Here is a 27,049-nt window from a genome sequence, read left to right on the forward strand (position 1 = left end):
ACCTAGAGGGAAAAACATGTTGTACTCTTAGTTTTCACAAAATGGTAAAAATATTTTTTGAACAGGATTTGTTATTCTCAAAAGCATAAAGCTTTTATGAAGACTCAAAAGAAATGCATTTTCAAATGTGTTGTTATTTATTCATTTAAAGGCATATGGAATTTAAATGCACAAAAGGGAAAGAACATACAACTTCATTTTCAAGAATTTGACTTGGAAAATATTGCAGATGTGGTTGAAATCAGAGATGGTGAAGGAGATGACTCCTTGCTCTTAGGTAAGTCTGGAATTGAAATATCATGAAGGTTCCATTGAACTAAGGAAGAGAAAATTTCTCATTAAAAGTAACCAGCTTTTGGCAACCAATAAAATTAAAATAAAACAATAGCATACTTCCATTTTCTGTTTTATATGCAGTTTTCACTATCAGATGTTCTTGCAGTTATTACAGAATTACATTATTCTTGAGGTGTCTTAGTAAACCAGGATTAGTATTTTTGAGTCAGCAGTTCCATGAATCTATTATGAATTCACTACAATAATCTTGCACTTTGGAGATTAAGAGCTAAGGACACTCATTATGCAGTTTTCTTTGCATCATACATAGATCAAATGTCTAAAGATTGCTATTAGGTCATATTAACTTCAAAGTAGCAAAGTAATGTTTGTTATACAAAATATTGTTACACAAAATTTGAAAATTAATTCAATATATATTTTATTATTATTTGTAATATTGAAAATATTGGAAAATGTGCCAAAATTTACCAAAATTAAAAAATATCTATTGTTTATTTATTTTTTAATAAACATGGAGGGACTCATATTCTAGAGAAAACTTCTGTCCTAACATCATAAAATGCGAGTTAGCAAATAAAAATCTTTTGAACACATAAAGCACCTATTACCTTAGTAAACTACTGCCAACTTTAGGTTCAGTGTCTCTTGATAAGATAAATTAAATTGTGAAGATGCATAAGGGGTCAAGTGGAATACATGAAATAGTGCACTTTACAAGTAAAGATTTATTATGTAATTGTGCTTTGAATAAATATTAATCTTTTTATAAAATGTCTTTCAATGACTATGCAATCATGATATAATTATGTGAACCCTGGAACCAGGGATGAAGATACTTAGGAACACTTTCATTAATCTGAAGGGCCAGAGAGAAGGAGAGGACTCCTCAACCAGGCTAATTCATCATTCCTGGTGTAGGATTCTTAAGTAAAACCTCACAAACATCTGGAATGCTAATTTTTAGAGTCACTCAGAGAACAAATAAAAATGAAAGTCTTGGTAGGGCCAGGAAGCTAGTGCCAGCCTCAACCGAGAACTTCAGATTTGGCTTTTGAATATGTAGTTTGAAAACTCATTCATAGTAGGTGTCCCATTTGAATATCATGTTGTCCTATCAAAAAGAATTTTGGGTTCTTAATGTCTACAAAAAATCTAATCTCCTGAAACAAAATCTCTTTCAGATTTTCCTCATGATACTTTTAATGATATTAATGTATTTCTAATTAACCTATGGCTTTATTGTTTGTTGAAGAATATCTGTTTTTATAAACTCCAAATCCATGGATCAGTGGAGAGGTTTTTCAAAACTACCCTGTAGTTTTATATTAGCAGTCTAATTCATCCTCTTTCAGATTCATTATGGCTCAACTCAAAGATGTGAAACATATTAGATACAATTTACTAAGGGAGTTAAGGTTCCTTAAAGTTCTTTAAAAGTAAGCAAATAATCATTTTGCTGAAATAATAAAAATTTCAAATAGTCAGTGCTATAAGTCAGATACTATTATGAATAATTTTTAATAGAATTATAAATTTTTCAATATTTCTCAGGGAATGTTGAAAATTATCAAGTTAGCTTTCCTAGAGGCAGTGCCCAAAATGTAAAAGCATATGCAGAAATATTTACATATAACTGTTTTATAAGCAGTTACATGGAGCTGAGCAGTGTATGTATATAGGATGAAATCTAAAATAAAGATTTCCCTTTATACTGAAAGTTTTAACTCACTAAGTTCATTTTCTTTGGGGCAGCTGTGTACACAGGGCCAGGACCTGTCAAGGACGTTTTTTCAACCACCAACAGAATGACTGTGCTTTTCATCTCGGATGATGAGTTGGCAAAAAAAGGATTTAAAGCCAATTTCACGACTGGCTATCACTTGGGGGTTCCAGGTAAGTGTGCCCTTCAATCTAAAGATTTCTTTGCAACTTTTGGAGTCAAGCAATAAAAATATGTAGATTCCCATGCCTAAATATGAGTGAATAAAGATTTTCTTCGTTCTTTTGCAAATCTTTCTTTAGACATTATCTAAGTTTTGTTGAAAGAAAGACTTTATTCTTGTCAGCAGACTAACTTGCTCTTCTCTGGCGTGTGATCATGAATGTTCTTCACAGAAAATTAACGTGTTAAGCATTTAGAACGGTTGGATGTTACCATGGTGGTTCCACAAGCAACACCAAAGGGGTGTCCCCCAGCACCACAGGGTTGGGGCACACAGCAATCTCAAGTCCTCGCATTAAACCTCTGGCCTCATTAGCATAGCATCTTCTGGTGCTTCCCTTGTACCTCCTGAGCATTTACTTTGAAGTCCCCTATCATCCCCCACTCCTGCGGGGGTGGGGAATGGGGATCATCATTATCTTATTAGAGTCGACCAGTGTAATATTAGTGCTAATATTAAGGATAAGGAAATTCCATGTTGATATTTACTGACATGAATAATCTCCTTGCCCTAATTTTCATTTCATGTAAGAATCAGCAAGAAAGCAGTGTGGGCCGCCTGCCCATCACAAATCTATATCTCCAGCTCAGTCTATATCTATACATCTATAGTTTGGATATAAATCTTAAATATATATAAAGATCAACAATAGAGATCTTGACCACATGCTACTCTTCTTGAATAATGATCTTTTGTATACTGATATACCTCAACTCACTGGTTTTCTTTAGTGTAAACAAATATGCCAGAAATATAGCATGCACCTGAATTTTCATAGAAGAGTGTGGTCAATTTTATTTTCTATACAATCTCTGAAAGGGAAAAATTTAGAGCATGGATTTTTTTTTTATCCTATATCTAAACCCAGACTCACCAGTGCATTATTTTGTTTCTCCACTGACAATCTACCACTTATTTCATCTCAGTTTACTTTCATCATATATGCTTTCAGTTTACTGCAATTATAAAGATCAGCCTTTATTTTACCTACACTTTGTCCCTGAAAATAAACTGTAAGAATCTTTGGCTAAGCAATTTAACTGAAAAAAAAAATAGTAATCTGATCAGTCTGTTCTAGATTTCATTATTAGTATTCATTTTCTTCAATTTATTGAATAAATATTAAGGTAAAGGTAAAGGCCCTCCCGTTGATTGTCAATTTGCTCGAGCGGGCCCAGTAACGTCTCCATTGGAGACTTTGTTGTTACTGTGTCTGGCATATCAAATACTCTCGGTAGCTTGCCGGGCTCTCCGAGAGGGGCGGAGGAATCGAACTCGGGTCGGCCATGTTGGCCGCTTGTAAGGCGAATGCCCTACCACTGTGCTATTATATTTTATAAAATATTTATAAAAATTATGATGCATAATTTAAAATAAGCATTTTTATATTACAGTAAGTTCAACTTCTGAGAGTCCAAATCTATCTTTCACTCTACAATTGTTCCCTTTCACCTAATTATCCTCCTCACTTTTCCTCTACAAGCTAGTAACCACTGATCAGCTTTATACACTAAAAATTTATTTTTGCTTTATTTGGGTCACTAATTTTATCAATTCGTCTCTATAACTCATATGATTGAAACTTTGTGTTAGTCTTTCTCCACTTGACTTGCTTCATTTAACATACACCTTCTAGAAGCAACTATTAGTAGTTTACAGGTAATGCTGGCATAAATCAGTGAAACAATAAATTCATGAAATAGCAAAGAAGTACTAAAACCTGTGGAGGAAAAGTGATGTAAAAAGAGTAAGATCTGAGAGATCTACAGAAAATCAGAGATTGTCTTCAAATAAAATCTATCAAAAAGGAGAAATTAATAATATTTACAATTAATAAATTTGAAAATTAAACTATTTACTTTTAAATAGTATTTAAATTGTAATTATGAGTATATAGTCAGATACTAAATCAAAGATAATTAAATCAGTTCTCTAGAAAATATTAGTAAAGGCATTTTAAGTACATCCCATATTTTACTTGTCAATATCTGAGCATGGAGTACATAATTTCTCTTTTATTTTACCTCTATCTGCCTCTCTCTTCACCTTCTCTTCTATCTTATGTATTCAGAATAAAGCTATTTACTTCACTTAAACAAAGACAGTTACAGACTACCATTTTGAATTGTCACTGATTCTATGCCTTGATAAATTTGTTTTGTTGTGGCTGATTTCACGCTTCAGTGATGATCATGCTTCCCTGTCACTGTCACTGTCACTGTCATCCCATTTTTCATTGATTTGCTCAAACAGGTGCCAGTAACGTCTACATTTGTCCTACCCCTGAGATTTTAGCAGCCTCTCTTTACTTATCCTTCCCAAGGGTGCCGCATTGGAGGCTCTTTCAGGGTTAGGGGAATGAGACCCTTTATTGTTACTGTTTTTGACATATCGAATACGCCCCTTGCCAGGCTCTGTCATAAGGGCAGGATACTCTTGGTTACCTGCTGTCTTCTCCAAGAGGGAGAAGAGAGTGAGAACTAGACTATAAAGGTTGCATGGCCTCATTGCTACGGGCTTCCAGGAGCTTTGTTTTATGGTCTCTGGATCTTGGCCATTGATGGGATTACATGGTTCCTGGGGCAGTTTGTTGGCGTGACTGCCAAATTACTGGAAAATGGAGGATATGGATGGAGGAGGACCAGTCCGGATCCAAGCAGGCTTGGAGATCTCAGCCCCGGGTCCACCACACCTGGGTTCCTCTGCCAGTTCCTTCATGCGTGAGGCTCGTCTGAGTATGTGGAGCATGCCTTGAGCATGGCTATGGCTGGGTTCCAGAGCCGGGGCTCTGCTTGGGGCGGGGAAGGAGACTCAACATGCCCATCTCCAAGTGGCCCTGGTAAAGGCAGCCAGGAGTGGGGGCAGGAGACTCTGCGTCACTCTCTTGAGGAAGCTTTGTATTATAGTCTCTGGAACTTGGCTGGATGCTTCTCTGATACTGCTTTATTTACTCTCTTTCTTTCTCTTGTGATGTAGTGTTAACATTCATCGTGTTTAATTCAAAAATAGATTTATTATGTTATTTTCTTATGTAACCTTTAAAGTGTAGATAGGAAATAAATAGTACTGCACTGCACTGTCCGCCCTTTGTTCATTCATGTGCTCAAGAAGTGACCAGTAACGTCTCACAACAATTTGTGAGACTTGATGTTACTGTTTTTGGCATATTGAATGTTGAATATGTCATGCGTAAATTGCCAGGCTTTGCCATGTGGGAGAAATACTCTTGGTAGCTTGCTGGGCTTTCCTAGAGGGATGGAAGAATCAAACTGGTGTTGGCCGCATGCAAGGCAAATGACCTACCCACTGTGCTATCACTCCAGTCCAGGAAATAACTATGAAGGAGAAATATATTTTTTATAATGTAGTACTTTTTTAAAAAAAATTGTATTATTTTCTTTTCTTCTGGGAGAAGAGGCAGTCACATTGCTACTCAGGAGACCAGCGATCCTGTCCTAATGATTGTAGGCTGTAGGATAACAATGGGTTTGTCCTTTCAGCCTTGCCACAGGGAACTTAGTTTACCTTAAAGCAATGTCCTTTCCATATGGAAGATAGTTAATATTATGCTTTGTAACTTGGGAGTTGATTGACTCCAATAACATTTACTCCTGGGCATCTGCTCTCAATCCAGTTGCTCTTAGTTCCTAGCACACCAAAAGCAGGGTCCCAACGAGGCACAGAATGGGCCCAGGGAAAGCTGTGAGCTACTCTGGCTTCGAAATGGACCACAATATTCAACTATAAATTGAGAACATGGTCATAGACAAATGCTGTCATGATCCAAAAGTAACGATGAGACTAGGACCCTGCTGGGCTTAGGAAGACTAAACTGGCCTGAGGACTGTGGTAAAACATCCTCAGGAAGAACCAAACTTTAAATTGATATCTCTTACTGTGCTCATATAGAATGGCATTGCTAGAAATATTAGAAGTAGATTTACTACAACTATTTAAGTGGATTACTAGTTGAGGAAAGAAGAAAGCAACACACCCTTAATGGGGTCTCACCCTTAAGTGGATCTTCTAGTAATCCAGAGTAATCTCTTTAGATTAGGTTTTATCCTTGATTTAATCTCCTGGAGGAGTGGTCTTACCTCTCTGTTGATTTGTTAATGTTCAACCCACCTTTGAGTCACCACCTTATGTGATTACTATATAAACTAAGACTGTAAGAACAGAGGGGGGCCAGAGTCAGAATCCAGAGAGCAGAGTCAGAGTCCATAGGCAAAGTCAGAATCCAGGGGCAGAGTCAGAATCCAGAGCCAAGGGTAGAAGAGCTCCAGAGAGAAAGATCGGAAGAGACCAGACGAGAGACAACAGAGACAGAGTCAGAAATAGAGAGACAGACAGAAGAGTGCACAGAAGCAAAGCACAAAGGAGGAGCCATCCCAATCCGGTCTATACACAGCAGCTCGTGAGCACCGAACGTGGGCGGCAAGAGAGAGCTGCCCCAAGAGCAGGCCAACAACACATCATCATCTTCACAGCCCTCTCCTGCTCCCGCTTAAGATATAGTTTTTACAGTAGGCCATGTAGGCCAGGCAGGGGTTCAATCCTGGGTCTAAGGATTCAGTGCTAACTGAGTCTTGCAGTCCTGAGAATTGCTCAGGTCACTCTGACAGTGCTCTAATGCCTCTAGGGCTGCACCCAGAGATGTTTAGGAGACTTTATGGTTTTGGGGATTGAACCAGGGTTGGCCACATGCAATTCGTGAATCTTAACCCTTACATACTTTCTCCAGTGTCTGCCTGAGAGACTTTTTAAGATAATGCGATTTCAGATAGGTATTGTTTAGTCAGAACTAATAGGCGTAATGCTACATAGAAAGTAAAATATGTAATGAAAAACGGGGTAATAAATATAAAACAGTTTTATTTTCATTTTATATGATCATTATAACTCAATATTTTCTAGGAAATTAATATAAAAGGTAGATTCTGATAGTTTACTAAATATATGCAAAACTATGTGATATTTACCACTCACTTAAGTAAAGTAAGTAAACCACTCACTTACATTTTAAAATATTTGGAAATCTATGTCTATCTTTGGGTAGAGTTATTTTCCTATTTTAACTTATACACAATAAGATTATGCTTTCTGATCTGCTATAAGTTTTTGCAAATTATTTAAAATGAACGTTGGTTTTTTTTTAATTTGATCAATTGCAAAGCCTAATTATTTATTCAAAAGCTATGATCCCAGAATACCCACATATTTATAATAATTAATATGCAAAAGCCTTATCAAGAAGGCAAAAACAATAAGCAGTTATTTCAAAAGCATGCAAATTTATAATGGGAACAATGATTCAAAAAAAAATTCAAGCCACATTTGTAAATAAAAGAAATTTCCAAAGAAAAGAACTGTCAAAGCTAACATAAAGCTATAATTGCAAAAATTACATAATTTTTGGATCTGGCTAGATAGATCTAAAACTTACCAGGTCTTTATTTTGGCTGTTTAAAAAAGTAAAATCCCATTCTAAGTTTTAAGTTTCAATAGGGATTAAATATTCTAATAAGATTTATAAAAACTAAAAGTTTTAAAAAGTAAGAAAGTGAGGGGCTGAAATGATTATACAATGGATAAGGTGTTTGCCTTGCACTCAGTTTACCCAGATTCAGTACCCAGCAGCCAATATGGTACCCTCAGCAGCACTGGGGGTGATCTCCAAACATAGTCAGGAGTAAGCCCTGAGCACTACTGGGTGTGGACTAGAAACAAACAAAAATGAGAGTGAATTTATTTAGAAACTCAAACAACTGAGATAACTTGGACCCACTCTACTATCTTCAAAAGTAACATTTTAGAGAAATACTAGGTATTAAAACCTCATACTTTTAATTCCAAGTTAAAAGTAGGGCAGGCATAGAAAAAGGAGAAAGGATCATGGGGAGGGGATGAAGGGGAAAGCAACACATCTCTTCCATTAAGTATAACACAGTTACTGATTTTCATTAGCTTTTCAAAAAGAGATAAAATGCAACTAGTATTTTGAAAAATATGACAAACCATTTCTATTCAGGACATTGAAATAGGATAACCGATCACTTATACAAAATTGAGAGCCAATTTGTGATGTAGTTTATATTTGTGTGCCAGTTAACTAGATTTCAATTAATATTATTCCATGTAATTAAGAATGTAAATCATTTAAAGAGAAAATTCCCTTGGCTGAGACTAGAATTGAGTCACTCTCAACCAGGACTGTGTGGTAAATATGCTGGTGATATGGTTTCACATTCCTTCCGAACAAGAAACAGATGTAACCGGGGAAGAAAAAATGGAGTCATTGAATTGTCATCAGTACAATCTTTTCCCAGTGAGATTTTTACAACAAAAGAATGAAAAGCAATTACAGAAACAGGGAATTGGCAGTGGAAGATAATCAAGCTAGTAATGGAAAGAAAGATTGGGCAGAGACTTCAGTTTATATTGCTACTCTGCTTTGGTGACCATTTGGGGGGATGGGCGGATAAGGTGTGGAAAGAGATATCACAAATTGTCAGCATTTATGTACTTCATTTATCTTCTGAGATATTCTACTGTTGGCTTCTAAAGATTTCAATTGAAATATGAAACAATTCAACAGTATATATTTGATCTCCTTTATTGTATTTTCAGCATTTCCATTTCTATTAGACTATATGAGATATAGATTTATTGAGACCAGTCTCCTATAAATGCTTCTTCATTTCTTCTGATTCAATAGTACATAGCAGGCAACTGTGGAAGTGACAGCTGATTACATTTAAAGGTTTAGCATCCACCCCAGCTTGTGTGGCATGTGCCTTAGAGATTAATTGAGTTCCATTTAAAACCAAGCATATGTTGACTAAATGAGGCAGGGCTAATGGGAAATTTATAAAAAGGAGATAGGAAAATTCAAATTCTTAGATATATTTCACTCTTCCTCTCTCACCATTGGCATTGAATGATCAGACATAAGATTTCAGAGCACACAGAGAGTTAAACTCTTGGATTAAAGACTTCTAATGAGACCCAAATGCTGTCTGTTGGAAAGAATTAGTACCCAAATCATTTATGTTAAAAACATTTTCAGTGAACTTATTTATAACTCTTCTCAAAATTTATTGTTTCTAATCAGGTCACCAACTGTGTTTTTTCACCAATTAACATTTTTGGTCCTATGCTTTCATTATACAGAAACAATTTATTTTTTATAAATAAGCATAATGTTAATATTGACTAGGGCACAAAATTGAATTTTAATTATAAAATATTATACAAATTTTATTCATATATTTTAATCTATTTGTATTTAATGAAAATGTATTTCTCTAAATATAGTCTGACTACATGAATGAATAAAATTATCAATAAGTATATCTATTATTAAATTATTGACATTAAGAACTCATTTCTGCATAATGATTTTAATAAGCTATGAAAACAACGTAATGAGATCATTTAAAAATGTCCAGCAGTCATTTTTATTCTATAAGTATATTAGGATATTTGATCATGGATATATAATTAGTGCTTTCAACTCTTTAAACATATTAAAGTACTGATTGTAAAATACGTATATAAATACAAACACATATATATCTAGATTTAAACATTTATTTTTAAAATAAAGTTATTATATAAAGATAATAAAAATTTGATGAATATATTAATTGCTTCTTGTAGTATATGTAGTCATCTTTGCTCATTTATTATTTCACTAATCTGGTTAAAAATATGTTTCTGTGAAGCAAATTGATAATTACATTTACAAGAAATCCCTAATAGTATTATTATATTTGAGATATGTAACTGAATTTTCTCATAAGAAAAAAGATTTATAAGAATAGCAAGCCAAACATGTCTTTCTCAAAAAGAAACTTTTCTTACCGTTATTTATATTTGAGTTAAAAATATATAGAATTTTAGAATTTTAAAAATGTATGCTCATATTTTCAATACTACTGTGATATTCCTATAGGAACATCTTAGATATTATTTCTTCTTATCCAGTTTTAGGCATGAGAAAGTGCAGCAGATAGTATATGAATGTAAGAATTTTAGTTTAAAAAAATCAGTGTTATTGACAATTTTTAAATGTTAGTGTTTGCTGCAAAAATATTACTATTGACTATTTAATTGATCAGTATTGATGTGCTAAGTGTATTTTATTGTCATTTGGAAGAAGGTCAATTCCAACAGTGCTCAGTGGCCTAGAGCCTCTGCCAGCAGTGCTCAGAGAGGATACATAGTACTGTGGATGGAAACCAGGGTCTCATACCTGCAAGGTATATGCACTACCACTTGAGTCATTTCCCAGGTTGTTATTATATGTTTATTTTTTAATACTATATTTATTTGGAAGTACAAAAGCCACAACTGTTACTACAATTCTAGAATTAAAATTGATTCGATAACAATGTTCCAATATTAAAATCAATAAGCATTTTAAAAATTAGTGTATGTGAAAATTGTTATGTTTGATCTTGGGGTTGTTAAGTTCTTGTCTATGTATTGATTAAGCTGTTGTTGAATGCGCCATGTGTTATTATTTTCGTTTGTTGAGTTTATTTGGCTTGTGTTGCTTTCCAGTCTAATTTGATGTGTTCCTACTGGAATTTCAGATTTCAGGCAGGATTTATGGTCTTGGACAATAAATCAATGTGCTGTGGGAGGTGGGTGAAGTTCTGGGGCTTCCAAAGGTAAGAACTTTGGGAGAGACTGTCTACCTGGAAATTGAAAAACATCAGAGTTCTCAGCCTGGGCACTGGGTGCCTGAAATTATCTGCAGTTTGCCACCTTTGCATAGAATATTCGTGAAGCTTTGGAGTTGAGTGCTTGGCATGACTACTGTGGGTACCTGTGTGCAGCTGCCTGAGTATTTACTAGGCAGTTACAAAATCCGCCCACCCCCATGGGCACCCTGGAGTTTTTGGCTGTATGGACTGATGTTTCCATGAATTTTTCCTGCTTGGCATGCATCTTCTGGGAAATGTAGTCCTGAATAGGTAGAGTAGGGCCATTTTAAAAATTTTTGTTGTTTAAATTACTCTCATGGTTTGCCTGAAACACAAGTTGTATTTATTTCCACTTAATAAGAAATAGTCTTAGGGCTGATTTGCTTGTGTAAGATCAAAAATACATAAAGATCGGCCAAATTGCAGGTCAAATCAAGTTGTAGGAGTCCGGAGTCAGTATTTTAATTAACATTCAAACCCAACTGAGTAAGATTTATCTTTATAACTTATAAAACTTGGAACTTATAAAAGTTTTCTTATCTTATTTAGAGGGCAAGAAGAGACCTCCCAAGTGGTGCTTAGGAGACCTGAGGGTCCCACTGATGGTTGTGGGCCAACTATGACTTTGTTTCAATTCCAAGGGGGGTGATGTGATATTGATCCTGTCTGAAGTGCCAGATAAAACCTGGTTACCAGGAGGTCTCTGGGGGACCCAGGCTAGCGTACAGCAGTACTCAGGGGACCATGTGGTGTCAAGAATCAAACCAAGGTCAGACAAATGCTAGGCATGTGCCTAACTGCTGTTCTATGTGCTGGTCCTAATTTTATTTTTTAAATCAATAACTCATTAGTAAGCAATTGCCTAATTTAAAGATGCATGTTTTGACTTCACTTTTATAAATATAGTGTTAACTTGTGACAACTCTATTTATTAAGCTTACTACAGAATTTTTAGGTTTACCACTCACTTAAAATAAATTAATTTACCTAATATTTAACAAACATCTGCTCATTTCCTAGTCTGTGCCAAATATCTTGCCAATCATTAATGTTAAGAGAATATTAAAATTAAGGATCTGGACATTATGAATGTCATAGCTATAGTTAATAACCAGAACCAATGAGAGAATAAATAGAACTTTATTTTTATTCATTATTTTATTCCAAATTTCCTCTTTTGCCCATGTAAAAAGATAGATTTCTGGTTGATACTTCACTAGAAAAGAATAGAAATTAGAAAAAAGAATAAAAACTTTTCTAGTTTCTGGTACTAAATTTTCTTAACTGTGAATGAAAACTCACTTTTTAAAGTACTAAAATGTGCTGCCAACTACAGCATTAAATCTTTAGTATCATCTGATCCAAAGCTTCTTCTGTCTCTCAACTCATGCACAAACCTTGGCGAACACTTAAGATTAATGATGATGAAAGTATTGTTCTTGGCTTATTTTCTACTTTATTTCTGTTCCATCTTCTAACAGTGCGATAGCACAGCGGTAGGGCGTTCGCCTTACAAGCGGCCAACATGGCCGACCCGAGTTCGATTCCTCCGCCCCTCTCGGAGAGCCCGGCAAGCTACCGAGAGTATTCGATATGCCAGACACAGTAACAACAAAGTCTCCAATGGAGACGTTACTGGGCCCGCTCGAGCAAATCGACGACCAACGGGAGGGCCTTTACCTTTACCTTTACCTTCTAACAGTTAAACTCTTAGAGAAGAGGCATTGGGGGTGGGGGGCAGATAACTATTGCCACTGTAGTCTTGACTCCTGAACAAATGATTCCCAGACAAATGCCAGTTCATTTATAGAACAGAGCTATGGGTTCTTTAAATCATACTTTCCCCCTCCTAGCCCCATAAGTACTTCACTATAGGGATGGGAGTACATTTTTAACTTTGTTCAGCTGTTAAATTCTGTCCATCAGGTTTCATTACCCTTCTTCTTGGTGCTAGAGAAAGGCAGATCTCAAAGTTATCTTTTCCTGCATCTATGGGACCAAAATAAAATCCATGCACTGACCGACACGTGGGAAAAATGCAGTTAATTTTTATGGATACCTTTTCTCCTTTTCTTCTAGCATTCATTAGCATCAGGAAAGTGCTACATTGGAGGCTCTTTCCAGGTCAGGGGAATGAGACCCATCACTGTTAGTGGGTTTTGGCATACCGAATATGCCACGAGGAGCTTGTCAGATTCTGCTGTGCGGGCAGGATATTCTCAGTAGCCTTCCAGGTTCTCCGAGAGCGAGAACTAGACAATAAGAGGGCTCCCGGGCAAAAATGTGAACACGCGCTTCCTGGGAGTTCGATTTTATAGTCTCTGGCTTGGCCGTTGATGGGATTACACAGTGGGGCTGGGGTTAGTTTGTGGCTGTAACGCCTAGCTACTAGAAGATAGTGGATCTGGGTGGAGGAGGCCCAGTCTCAATCCAATAAGGCTTGGAGCTCTCAGTGCCGTGTCCTTCACACCTGGGTTCCTCAGCCGGTTCCTTCATGCATGAGGCTTGTCCTAGCGTGTGGAAAGTGATCTTAAGCATGGCTGTGGCAGGGTTCTGGAGGTCTTCAGCTGCTGGGGCTCTGCTCAGGGCAGGGAGGGAAAGTCAACCCGCCCCCCTCCAAGGGTCCCCGGTAAGGACAGCCAGGCGTGGGGGCAGGAGACTCTGCTGGACAAAATACGTAGATGTTGATAATTTCTAGATCATTATCTTTGTTTTTAGTTAAATATAGTTAGCTGTATTTAACCTCTAGCTTTTGATAGTATTTGTCAGTGTATTAAAATTTTAGACTCCAGATGCTAAGTCTACTGAAATAATTCTTTTGTGGCTGCATTTTATTTGGTCATCATACATTGAGGACAACTTTGTAGCAATTAGTATAATTTTAAGTCATATTTGTCTTCTTGGGTACATTATAATATTTTGTAGTTAACTAGCTCTTGAAAAAATGTAATTTTCTCTGTTCCTTGTTTTTATCAAATATTTCCATTTTCCTATCATGATTATCTATGAACCAATTATGTAGCACTGTATCACTATCCTCCCATTGTTCATCGATTTGCTCTAGCGGGCCCAGTAACATCTCCACTGTGACACTTGTTACTGTGTTTGGCATGTCAAATACGTCACTTCCTCATACAGAGCTACCATCTTCCTTCTTAGAAAATCCAAATGCCACTGGGATCTTACTGTCAGCCTCTAGCAAACCCTCGAAATCCATTATCAGAAATATTATGAGAAATAACCCCACTCCCATGAAGTGAGGAGTACCTCTGCCATTTAAATAAGAAGTATTTCTATTTATGGCTTTGCGGGGACTTAAACCCTCAAAACAACTACAAACTGCATGTTGGTCCACTCACTTCCTTATCAAGGCTCATCACGTTCCTTCTGTTTTTTATCTGCTCTTGATCACATTATAATTTAGGTACTATTTCTAGTCTGGTCCAACTTTAATTCCACTAAAAGGCGACTTTCACATCTATAATAAAAGTATGGGCATATTATCTGGGGATAAAAGTAAGCAATCTCTCTATGCTTGCTAAAGTAGTTGTTTCTTGTATATTCTTCTGGGGTAAACGTGTTTAGTAATGTGAAACTCAAAGATTGTAAGAAATAGGTATGTTCAAAAAACTGCCAACCATCTCTTAAAACTTCTCTTTGGTCCACCATCTCTTTGGTCTTCTTCAAAGGATATGATGAAGCTTTTATCCACAATCAACTTAACTCATATCTCTGGTTTTGGTAGCCCTATGTTTGAAGCAGTTGAGCAACTAAGGATACATAGTCCTATTCAAAATTAAAACCACGTTGGCTGTGTGCCGCATTAAAGGATTGATGTCTACACAGCAGAGACAGGAGATACACATTAAAGTCATCTGTCTGCCATTTCTTTCTCCTAAACAGTAAATATTTTGTCCCCATAGAGCCTTGCAGGGAAGATAGTTTTCAGTGCAAGAATGGAGACTGTATTCCTCTCGTCAATCTCTGTGATGGTTCAACACACTGTAAGGATGGCTCAGATGAAGAGAATTGTGGTACGTTTTACTTTTAGGAAAATGCTTTTACATCTATAGTTGATTATACTTGTGTTAGAAGGAAATTATGATTTTGTTTACTAGGAAATGCTTTGATGTTTTTAGATATGAAAATGTCCAGTGGTATTAGCTTTTCAGATTAAGAAAAAACAGCACAGAGCCTTCTTTTCTGATTAAATCTGGCTACTGAAATAGCTTTATGTCTAGAACAATGCCTCTTTAGTAGAATGCAGTTTATCAAAGAAAAATAATAGCTCATCCCAGGAACCTAATCCCAATTGTATTGACCATTGTACGCTGTTCTCTATATACAGAGATACACGCATGCGTATTTATAACTAATTTTCTTAATCTTGATCCTTTAGAGATTCTTCAGCACATTATCCTGTCTTGCTGGTGTTCATTCCAGCCAGTCTGCTTATAACATCATAAGTAAATACTTCTCATTTTTATCTCTAAACAAATATGTAATGGTACTTATTATGTGTCACACACTGTAAATGTGCTATAAAACAAGCTTAAAATAAAAATTAACTCTATTTTAATTTTAAGAAACAGGCTTAACATAGCAGTAACTTCCAAAGATCACATTCCTACTAAGTTTTGGTATACTCTATCAATCCAAATGCTGTTTCTCTTACTCTACTCAACTTTTTAAAATGTAGAATAACATTAACTTGCAGAATAACAGTATGCCATTTGTGAATAAAACCTACTTAAGTAGACTAATTTTGTTAACCTGATGTTTTACTTGTTGAGATAGGCTAGTTTAGCTTGAATTAGCCCCTACCTGAACACAAGTAGCCTAAACAGTTTATACAGAATGGTTATAAAATGGTGCGAATAATAAAAATAAGAAAAACTTGTAACAAAAGAACAAACGGAAATAAAATAGTTTCTAATGGAAGTCATCGGGGGAGAGCGAAGGCTCACTTTGGGTATATCTTCAGTCATAGACTACATGTGTAGCATATAGCATTGTTTTCTGCTTATGTAGTGCATTTATATAAATTCACTATATAGAACTTAGATACGTTGCATTGTTCATTTTTATAAAAATAAAAGAACAAAATTAATGTACTAAAGTTGAATTAGTATTTAAAATATATTCTTAAAAAAAGTTTCTAGATAAAATTCTAAGAACCCTGCACATTTAAAGTATATAATTTATTCTATCAATTTAGGTCAAATTGACCCTATTTATGGTCTCTTTAGTGCGTCTTTTCAATGGAACCAGAAACAGTGGATTAGTGCAGTTTAGAATTCAGAATACATGGCATGTAACTTGTGCTGATAACTGGACCACTCAGATTTCAAATAATGTTTGCCAGTCATTGGGACTAGGGTAAGTAACCACCCTTAATTCTTTTTGAAGAGATTCTTATACATTTTAATTGGTATCCAATTTAACTTATTATGAATTTATAATTTGCAGAAGTTATTAATTTATAGAAATATGCATAAAATAAAATTAAAGTCATGATTAAATTTTCAAAAATTAGTCATTGTTGATACCACTGTGCTAGCACAGCGGTAGGGCATTTGCCTTGCACGCAGCCCACATGGCCGACCCGAGTTCGATTCCTCTGCCCCTCTCGGAGAGCCCAGCAAGCTACTGAGAGTATCTCGTCCGCACAGCAGAGCCTGGCAAGCTCCCAGTGAAGTATTCGATATGCCAAACACAGTAACAACAAAGTCTCCAATGGAGACGTTACTGGGCCCGCTCGAGCAAATCGACGAACAACGGGAGGTCCTTTATCTTTATCTTTATCTAGTCATTGTTGATAGCTTTTTCTGAATAATATATTCCTATTTAGAAATATATCCTAAATTATTATTTAATATAATTATTTTTATTTGTAGCTCTCATATATAAACATTTCTCAAGTTACTAAAATTTTACTATAGATTATAATTTTAATTAAATTAAATGTTTTATTATATTTTCTATCTTAATTTGTATAATCACTAGGGCACTGCAGAAAACATGTTTTTCTTATGCATTTGCAACATGATCACTATATTTCTTATGGAAAATTTAGAGCAGTCTATCTATCGTGAGAAGGATATGCAAAATTTCAAGACTTTCCACAAGTTTAATATGTTACCATTCTAGTTAATGTGTCAACAAAATTTTATTCTATCTCCAGTCAAATATCATCCAATAATAAGTCATACACATTTATATATGTATACATTTATATGTATATATAATTCATCATATTTATTTATTTTGATTTTGGGGTCACAGCTGGCAATGCACAGGGTTACTCTTGGCTTTGCACTCAGGAATTACTCCTGGTGTTGCTCTGGAGACCTGGAATCGAACCTGGGTCAGCCGCATGCAAGGCAAATGCCCTACCCACTGTACTATCGTTCTAGCCTCACCATATTTATTTTTACCTTCCTGTCAATTTAATAAGGAGATAAAAGATGAAAGGCATTAAGCTAAAGTTTATTTCTCTTAAACTAAAATTCAATCAAATCTAATTTACCTATTATCATTTAACTCATGATATAGGAAAAATATTGGACCAAATATTACTCTATCATTAATATCACAATATTTTTATATGCTTGACTATTTCCAGCTATGAAGCGATAATAAGACATGTCTGTCTGATTCATTCTTACATCGCTAACATATAGTCTTATCTTTTTTTTTTTTGCTTTTTGGGGTCACACCCGTCAATGCACAGGGGTCACTCCTGGTTTTGCACTCAGGAATTGTCCCTGGAGGTGCTCAGGGGACCATATGGGATGCTGGGAATCGAACCTGGGTCGGCCACTTGCAAGGCAAATGCCCTACCCGCTTTGCTATCACTCCAGCCCCCCATATAGTCTTATCTCAAAATATCAAAACTAAATAAACACTTGTTAAATAAATAAATTATACATTATATATAAAATTTGAATATGCAAGATTATATCTATTAGCATATATTATATCTAAATATATGCTAAAAGTTTTTCAATTACAAAATCATCATCTTTCTTTTCTGAACTGGAGAATTATTTTCTATTTTTTCTAACATATTTTATAAAGTTATAAGGGAAATATAACTTCACATCTACCCAAACCCTCAGTATTTGGTAATTTTCTCAACTATTTCAAAATCAAATCAAATTCAATTCTAACATAACTTTATTTTGAGGGACTCTTCTCATTTATTGTTAGTCATTATGACAAACTCCTTTTACTAGATATACAATTTCAAAATTAATTTTTTCACCAAAAATGTATTTCCACCTAAAAATAAAGTTGCACACAGTAGTTTATAGTGGCAGATTTGAACTGCATATAACAAGCATTACACCTAATCACAGCATATACATTTTATCACAGCAAAAGGTATCAGGGGCCCAGCTGAAGTTTTAGGCATGCCTCATAATTTCTTGCAGTTGGACTGAGAACTTTTCAATCCTAAATGCTATTCTTTGAAAGTGCTAATTCCCTAGCCTCAAATCTTATCATACTGATTTCAGTCACAATTAAAAGATGTTTCTGCCAGTAACAAAGGGAGTTAATCATACATTTTTTAAAAATCATCAATTTGTTTTGTGTGTATCAGTCAGAAAGTTTATATGTAGTATCCTCTTATTTTATGTTATATCTCGTATTGTAGTGAACACTTTTCAACATGAGTAGATTTCAGACTTAAAGAGGCTGGCAGAAGGGTGGGTTATTGGGGGAACAAAGAGTTTTGATGAAGAGTCCAAAATACACTGGACTAACAGTTGTTTACTTATCCTCACTTCAAGAAAAGCACTAGGTAAGTGGCATGGATTTCCGGGTCCTACTTTCTCTTTGATTTTGGTTCAATAGCAAGTTCATGCAGGTGAAGTCACTTGTTCTCACTAGTAAAAATTGCCAGTGATGCTGGGCAGCTGTTTTCATATATTCCAGAACTAAGTGTGTAAAGATTAGGCTGAGGAGATTGTATCTTGACCTTGTTTCCACAACCGATGAACCCAGTGCTCTGGATGATTGGGTTTTCACTGTACAAGAGTTTGTTTTCTACTCAGCACCTTCTGAAAGCTTGATTATAAAACTCTTTACAAAGCATTTTTCATTCAAGTTTTTGAATATAAACTAATCCCTGTAGGATATAGAGGATCGGACAGAATTATATATGAAAATAAAAATGATTATCTTTTCGTTGGAAGCAATTTTTTGATTTCTAGCGAACTCAAAAGAAACATATTGGGTTTCTTGGGCATTATGCTCATTCCTGCATTTTCATGAGACAATATACTAAAAAACGAACATACATCTTTATTATTTTTTGGCAGTTGCCAATATAAATTCGTTATTCGGATTACCTCCGAATTACCAATCTAAGAATTAGTAGTGATGTTGTACTTGTTCCATGAATAATTAAGACATCGATTTTGCTTTAAATGTGGTGACAGTAGTGTAGATACTGTAGATGATTACCATAAAATATGACAAATTAGGACAATTGCAGTGTGCTATTAGAGACCTACTCAATTTGGGTATATCAAAGAAGGCTTCCTAGAAAACTGTGTGTGCTTAGTGGATGACAGCCAGTTCCGCTCAAAGGTACTATCTATTTACATGTTTCTTCTTCAGCCAGATTTTATTCTCTAGTTCACTGACCTCATTTCCTATGACTCATTTTCCTTGCAGCTAGAGACAAGCATAAAGAACTGTATTTTTCTAATGTAAAGCAAGTAGTACATATCACTGTCTCTCTAGACATAGTATCTCAGATGAACGTCAGGCACTTGCTTTTTTTCCCCTGAAATGAGTCAGGTAATCTCTGTAAAGACTTTAATCTCTGATCTTGCACTTATTAAATAGTCTCCATAGTGCTGTAGTAATTGAAAGAAAGTTATAGCCTTAATGAGAATTTGTCTCGACTGGTTCATGGTAACTGAAAGAAAAGTTAGCAAGTTTAAAAATGATGTGTTAGCTACAATGGAAAGCAATTTAGGAGTCAATTTATTAAGAAGGCACTATAGTTGCTCAAGATTATTTATGCAGATAGGGTACAAAATGCAATTCCCTGCAGATTCTAGTAAATCATGTGAGGCAGATTTTATCCACCTTCCCTTTTTTAAATGAAACATTTTCATTCTGTGCCATTTATAGCATGCATAAGTAAAACAGTACTTTGAATAACATTTTCATGGTCTCTGATAAAAGTATGAAAGAAAACATTTTATACTCATATAAGAATAAATGTTAAAGAAATTTAGGGGTAGTGATTTTTCAAGTGATATTTTCTAGGAAAGGCATTACCCTATTACTAACGCAATAAATGAACTCTGCAGTTGATTTGCCTTGCTAAGTCATTAGAACCTAAAAGTCATCAGCTCTGTACAGCTTTACAGAATTTAGTAAATGTTCATGTCTTAAAAATAGAGTTGGTTATATGCATCCCTATTAGGGAGCCTATGAGAAGTTGCTATTCATTTTAAATCCCATAATAATCCTATACAAGAGAACTTCATTTCAAATATCAGAAACATCAAGTTGAGCCTCTCATTCTCAGACTCAAATAAGAAATGGAATTACTTCTGTGTTCTTCCATTTCAGAGGCAGTTGGAAAGTTTTGGGGGATAAAGGATAAAATACATTTTAATAAGCCTTCCAAATACATAGAACTAACTGACTGAAACACTATAGCCCTTCTATCCACAATTTAGCACTAGGGTCTGGAAAATTTAAATAAAGCAATTTCATATTATTTAGGAAGTTAGTAGACAGATAAACTTCTATTCATTCTCCTGTCTATATTTCCCCATTTTTTCCCCCTATCATAATTCCCCAATTTTTAGCTAGGTGTAAAAAAATTTTACACAAAATGCCAAAGACAAGAATTAATGAGAATAGCTGCTCCAACATTAAATGTTTTATTTTTGGTCAATGTTATATAAAATTATAAAATAATATTTTCTGGTTGAACTTTTGTTTTATAAATTGAGCACATTTTGCTATAATAGGATAGATAGGGAGAGCTGTGGGCAAGAGGTTGGTAAAAATTAGTTTTCTTGATTAAATTCACGAAATTAAAAGCTTAGTTTTTGCCTTGAATAAAATTACAAATCTTATTTTTCCTATTAAAATTGGAAACATTAACAAAAAATAAGATGAGAAAAATTAATATCAAACAATAGTAACTTACTAACTTTCTAAGATTCATCTTTAATAAGTTTATTATGTAGCAGGATTGGGGGAAAGAGTGATTACATAATGATGCTTGCTTTAGACTAGGAATTGAAGGCAGATATGAAGTAAATAAAACCACTCTGATTTGTAATTCAAGAGTTAACTCAGCTGCCTATGAGACTAGTTTTAAATTAAGAAAATCTAGTCTGGAACCCAAAAACTTATTTTCAGAGTAATCAGTGGGTCCCAACTCTAATTTTAGGACCAAATAAGCAGCATCGTCATTAGTTAGGTTGCATAATTTTTTTTAGATTTATATTTTCAATTATAAACATAAAAATATAAACTATGTAACTGCCTTTCAGAACTTTTGATCAGAGTCACTAGCAGGGCCCTTTGACTTGCATTTGAATAGAATATGTCCTTTGGATCATTGTGATACTTTGTAAACTTTGAGAACCACTACTTAGAAAATATATTCTTACCCTTTTTTTGTGTCTTAATAATTTTTTGGTAATTCAGTGAAACTTATGTATCTATACTTCTTAGGGTCATACTTTTAAGTGCCTAAAATAAATTATTTTCAATAACTTAAATATTGAATATATGATATTGCATTCTGAATTTACCAACGTATTAAATAAGATATATCAGTGGTCTAATGGTCTAATGCTTACTGCATTAACATGAATGAGCATAAATTATATATCTAGATGAATTTTTCAGTTGTAATGTGAAGCAAAGATAACTTTGGACTTTCTTTTGGTGACAAAACTGTATGTGCTGTTAATAATGCTGTCTTAATCAGATAAATGTTTATTGGAAGAAAAGACTAAAGTTCAAAAAAAGGCCGATACAATAAAGATGTAATTAATTTTCATCCATATTACAACCCCACATTTATATCATCATATACTACCGAGAGTATATTGCCTGCACAGCAAAGCCTAGCAAGCTACGCATGTCGTATTAGATATGCCAAACACAGTAACAACAAGTCTCACAATGGAGACATTACTGGGCCCACTCGAGCAAATCGATGAATGGGAGGACAGTACTATATATTACCAGAGGTTCTTAAAACCCAAATCTTAGTTTGTTGTTCTGACACCAGTCAGTCTTAACCTGTTTTACTGAGAAAATATGTTTCCCACAATAGCAGAAAAGAAAGCAGAGTATGTAAAATGACTACAATAAGGAATTCATTATAAGGTACAAAGAAAACGTCTATGGCTAGGTTATCACCAATCACAAGCTGGTTTTATTTCTTGCCTGGAGAAATTCATTTTTTTATTTTTTCCACTAAATGTTTGAATCCATATTGTTTAGACTACAAAAGGTATATTGTGTACCCTTTGGGGTTCTTAAAGAGAACAGATACATAATCAAGCTTCAGGTATATTAATATAGAGAAAACTTGAAAAATTTATTATAAAGAATATCTGCTTGTACATGGGAGAGACAGCAAACTGGATGACTCATATGTCATCTTTTAATGGTTTGTATAACACAGAGGACTTTCAGAAAAGAAAAAAAGAAGCAGTTCAATTAGGAAAGTTACCCAAAAAAGCTAAGTAAAACAATTAAAATTCTCCCTTCTCCCTTAATTAATTCTTCCCTGCCAGAAGTCCTTAAGGGAGATGTTGTGGTTTGTTTTGTTTTAATTTTATTTTATTTAATCACCATGAAATACACAGTTACAAACCTGTTCAGTCATGCAATATTATCTCTCTCTCTCTTTCTCTCTCTCTTTCTCTCTCCCTCCTTCTATCTCTCTGTCTCTGTCCTTTTGGGCATTGTGGTTTGCAATAGAGATACTAAGAGGTTGTCATGCTGTGCCTTTTACCTATTTTCAGTATGAAGTACTTATCCAGAGTGATCATTTCCAAGTATCTTTATCATATTCCAACACCTTGGAAGATGGTTTTATGTACCTATCTCTGCAGAGGTAATCATTGTGTTTTTATGGCTTCCTAAAGCCTAGCAAGCTACCTGTGTCGTATTTGATATGCCAAACACAGTAACAACAAGTCTCACAATGGAGACGTTACTGGGTCCACTCGAGCAAATCGAACCATTCAAAATGAACCATTTGCCAAAAATACATCTGAGTATAGCAGATATTTTCTATTAAATAATATCATTTTTATGTGAACTGTCATTTATTTATATTGATTCATTTTGAGAAGAATTCTTATTATCTTTATCTCTTATTTTACTAGGCATCAATGGGTACTTTGTGTTTCCAGGGAGATATAGAAGATATAGCAAGGACATATTAAGAATATAATGACCTACATAAAAAATTAAGAAAGTTTTTTTATGTTTTGTAAAATAATGACCTACATAAAAGATTAAGAAAGTTTTTTTATGTTTTGTAAAATTATGGTATGCCAATAATTTTTTGCAACAGATAAGTATTTGTCTGTACATAAAAATAAGATACAGTGGGGGTTATTTGTATTTGGTTTATATTTTTTATTTGGGGCACTATGGTTTACAAATTGTTTTTGGTAAGATTTCATACTTGAACTATTCCAGTACCAAACCTTACACCTATGTGTCCACTTTCTGCCACCATTACTCCAATGTCCCCTCAAATCCCCATCCTAATCCCTTTCCAAGTTTCTCTGTAGCAAACTTTATACTGGAGAGCAGTTTCCAGTGTCTGTTGCCTTTGGACATTTGTTATCCCCATATTCTGTTTCTTCATACACCACAGTTTTTTAAACCAACCCAATATCTTTATAGTTTCCTTAGATTTGAGTTCTTTGGAGAGTTGAGTGGTTCCAATATGCTGAAATAGACAACTAAGGGAAAAGGAAAACATTCTTTCCGTGAAATTCACCATTGTTTTCTTATTTCTTGGTTTTTATTTCTAAAAACTATTTTAAAATAATATTTAGTAAATGCTCTATTCTATAAAACTAAGACCAACTTTTGCTAAGATTTATATAATTATATAATACCTTCATTCTCTTTTTAGATATTTTTCTCTTCTGCCTTCCTTTCTTATTTGAATAGACTCAAATTAGATGTCTTGTTTTCATTTTCACACATTTATTTCTTAATAAATATGTGAAGGAGACTTTCCTTCTTTATACTCATGGCTTTTCAAGAAACTTAGATGATTTATAAGAAAGAGATTTAGATTAAGAGACAAGTGGATAAAAAACTCAGATTTAGAGGCAAGTGGATAAAAAAATGTCCAAAGAAATAAGGAAGCAATTTAAATAATATACAGGGTCTATAGAGCTATTCTTTTGTCTGAAATTGCTGAAAGCTGACCAAAAATAGGGAAAATGAAGATCACAAATCTTTATTCTGAAATAAAATATATGTGTGTGTGAGTTCCATAGATTTCTCATGATGAAAATGTCAAAATTTAACATATAGTTCTTATTAATAATGTATGAATAATATACACTTACAAGGAGGAAACTTCACTAAAAGTGTGAAAAAATTATAGACCTCTTTAAAAACATAAACCGTAATAATAGCTGAGAAAATAGTGTAAAAAATTTAGTCAAGAGTACCCTCCATGGGATTAAGACCATCTTGTCCATAGAGATCACGTCTGTTTAATATTTACCCATAATATCACTTCTCTCAGCCATGATTTTTTTGGTAGAGATATTCAGAGACATCATTCTTCCTAAAATCATCATATCTGTCTTATAAAAGAAAGCTACTACAATTTTCCCCATCAACTTCTTTCATTCTAACATAATGGTTTGCACAAAGGAAGACTATTAGATGGAGACACTCTTTCTTCTAGTCCATTTTGTGTATATGTGTTATGAAAGTGTAAGGTTGAGATATGAATATATAAAATAAAGTTCACCTGTTTTCTGAGAACTATCATAATTCTTGGTGAGGACTAGACATGTACTGTGAATGTATGAAGAGAAAAGCAGTTAGAGTTGGAATGTGTCCAATTCCATCATGATAGTTACCTGTTTGCTCACATGTCCTCACTTCCCTAGTAGGATGCTTTGCCAACTTCTGCTTCAAATTCCTTTTATTCAACTTCCCCTTGACTGCTAAAATGCTTTCCCCAAACTTCTGGCCTGCCAAATCATCTTCTTTCCTTTTCATATGAGAAGGAAGACCATCTTTCTCCAATATTTTTTCAAACTAATCCCACCTGGCTCCATCCACAACTTAAGCGTTTTGGGTGTGAAATGAGCTACTGGACCTGACTACAGCATTTGCAACATGTGTTATTATTCCTTTTCATTTCCCTGAGTCTGTTTCTAAAAGCTTAAAACACTTCTAGTAAATTTCAGCTTCACCAAGGAATTTGTATGAGAGTCAGTACAGTCTGAAGAGCTAGACAAAGAGGGGACCCGTAAGAACAGCTGAGGAAAGAAGTCAATTTAACATTATGCAAGATGCCTTGAGATACCCTTCATTATCTCTGTGAATTTATCTATCAGTATTTAGATTCTATTTATGATACCAAAATCAACAATGATTGATTGCATCATTATGTTTCCTACTTACAGAGTGCAAAGTCCCTATGAATACAGAGAGCCTTAATTAAACTAAATAAATGTAAACTAAATAATTAGCAAATAAATGTTAGAAATCTATGGACAGGAGGCATTAGCATGTCAACCAAGTAATATTATCTGGGGTGCTTCTGATTCCAAACTTCAACTGACTGCCTACTTAGGTAAATGATTGATAAAGTTCTCTAATTATGTAGAGCTGGAACATGTTTAGAATTTTTAAAACATACAATGAACGTTAAGCAGAGCGGCATTTTGAACTCCCGAGAAACCTCAATGAGTTTGGTTATCGTGTGGATATGGTCGATGGTGCTGAATCCTTTGCGGAACCCTGCTTGCTCACATGGTTGTCCTTCATCTAGTGTTCTGCCAATCCTATTCAGGATGACTCGAGTCAACAACTTGTAGATGACAGACAATAGGCAGATCGGGCGATAGTTGCCAATGTCATGGATGTCTCCCTTCTTGAACAGTAGTACGGTCCTGCTGGTTTTCCATTGAGATGGAACCTTGCATTCAGACAGGTAGCGAGTGAAGAGCCGAGCCAGTGTATTGATGAGTACTGACGGCAGGTTCTTCAGGTGTTCAGGTCTGACTTTGTCTGGGCCGGGTGCTGTTTGCGTCTTTACTGACGAAATGGCGTGTCGGATTTCGGAAGGGAGAACGTTGGGAACGACATACCCACCCTGTGGAATTTGGTATGTCGGCAAGTGGACATGGCTATCGAAGAGATTTGAGTAGAAGTCATGGATAATCTTCTCCATTGTCGTTCTGGAGGATGTGATGAATCCATCAGGACGTCGGAGGGCAGTCATCTTGGTCTTATAGTTGGCGAAGGACAGGCGGGCGTTACGAATACTTTTCCCGGCTTCTGCCGCATCTACCAGTACTTCTGCTCTTCTCTCTTTGAGGTCTTCCTTGATCGCATCTCTGCACTGCTTTGCAAGCTCGGACGTTAGCTTGCGGTTGCCTGAGGCATGCGCCAAACCACGCTGGCGAATTAGCTCAAGAGTTTTCGAAGATAGGCGACTTTTTGTGGCTATCTCTCTCTTGGCGTTCCTCGCACATTCATGGAGGTGCTGAACCAGTCGATCGTATTCCTCGTCAATGTTGTCAACAATGGCATCTTCCCATGTTGCCGCAATAGTACCAAAGAGTTCCCAGTTGGTGGTCGTTCTGGGAGTTCTCTTTTTGAACTTTGCAGCCCTTTCTCCCCGCTCTGTGAAGTAGAATTTTGCACGAAGGAGACGGTGGTCCGATCCCGTTCGAAATTTTGGGACAACAGCGACATCAGTCAGGCAAAACCGTCGATTGAATATGATGTGGTCTATTTCGTTGTGGAATCGTCCACCGGGAGACTCCCATTGATTTAAAGAAGGCCTTTGATTCTGTTGAGACGGAAGCGGTC

The 27,049-nt window shown here is 35.2% G+C and overlaps 1 protein-coding gene across 1 annotated transcript in view; it reads left to right on the forward strand.

The window, feature by feature from the left end:
• TMPRSS15 (transmembrane serine protease 15) overlaps positions 1–27,049 on the forward strand; it is a 132,772-nt gene that overhangs the window by 72,892 nt on the left and 32,831 nt on the right. Inside the window, exons 15-18 of the mRNA XM_056109423.1 lie at positions 152–277; positions 2,053–2,193; positions 14,881–14,991; positions 16,207–16,336. Of these exons, the coding sequence (XP_055965398.1) occupies positions 152–277; positions 2,053–2,193; positions 14,881–14,991; positions 16,207–16,336 (508 nt within the window). The remainder of the gene's footprint in view (positions 1–151; positions 278–2,052; positions 2,194–14,880; positions 14,992–16,206; positions 16,337–27,049) is intronic.

This window comes from Sorex fumeus, unplaced genomic scaffold (assembly GCF_029834395.1).
Source record: "Sorex fumeus unplaced genomic scaffold, SorFum_2.1 ptg000265l, whole genome shotgun sequence".
NCBI classification, from domain to species: Eukaryota; Metazoa; Chordata; class Mammalia; order Eulipotyphla; family Soricidae; genus Sorex; species Sorex fumeus.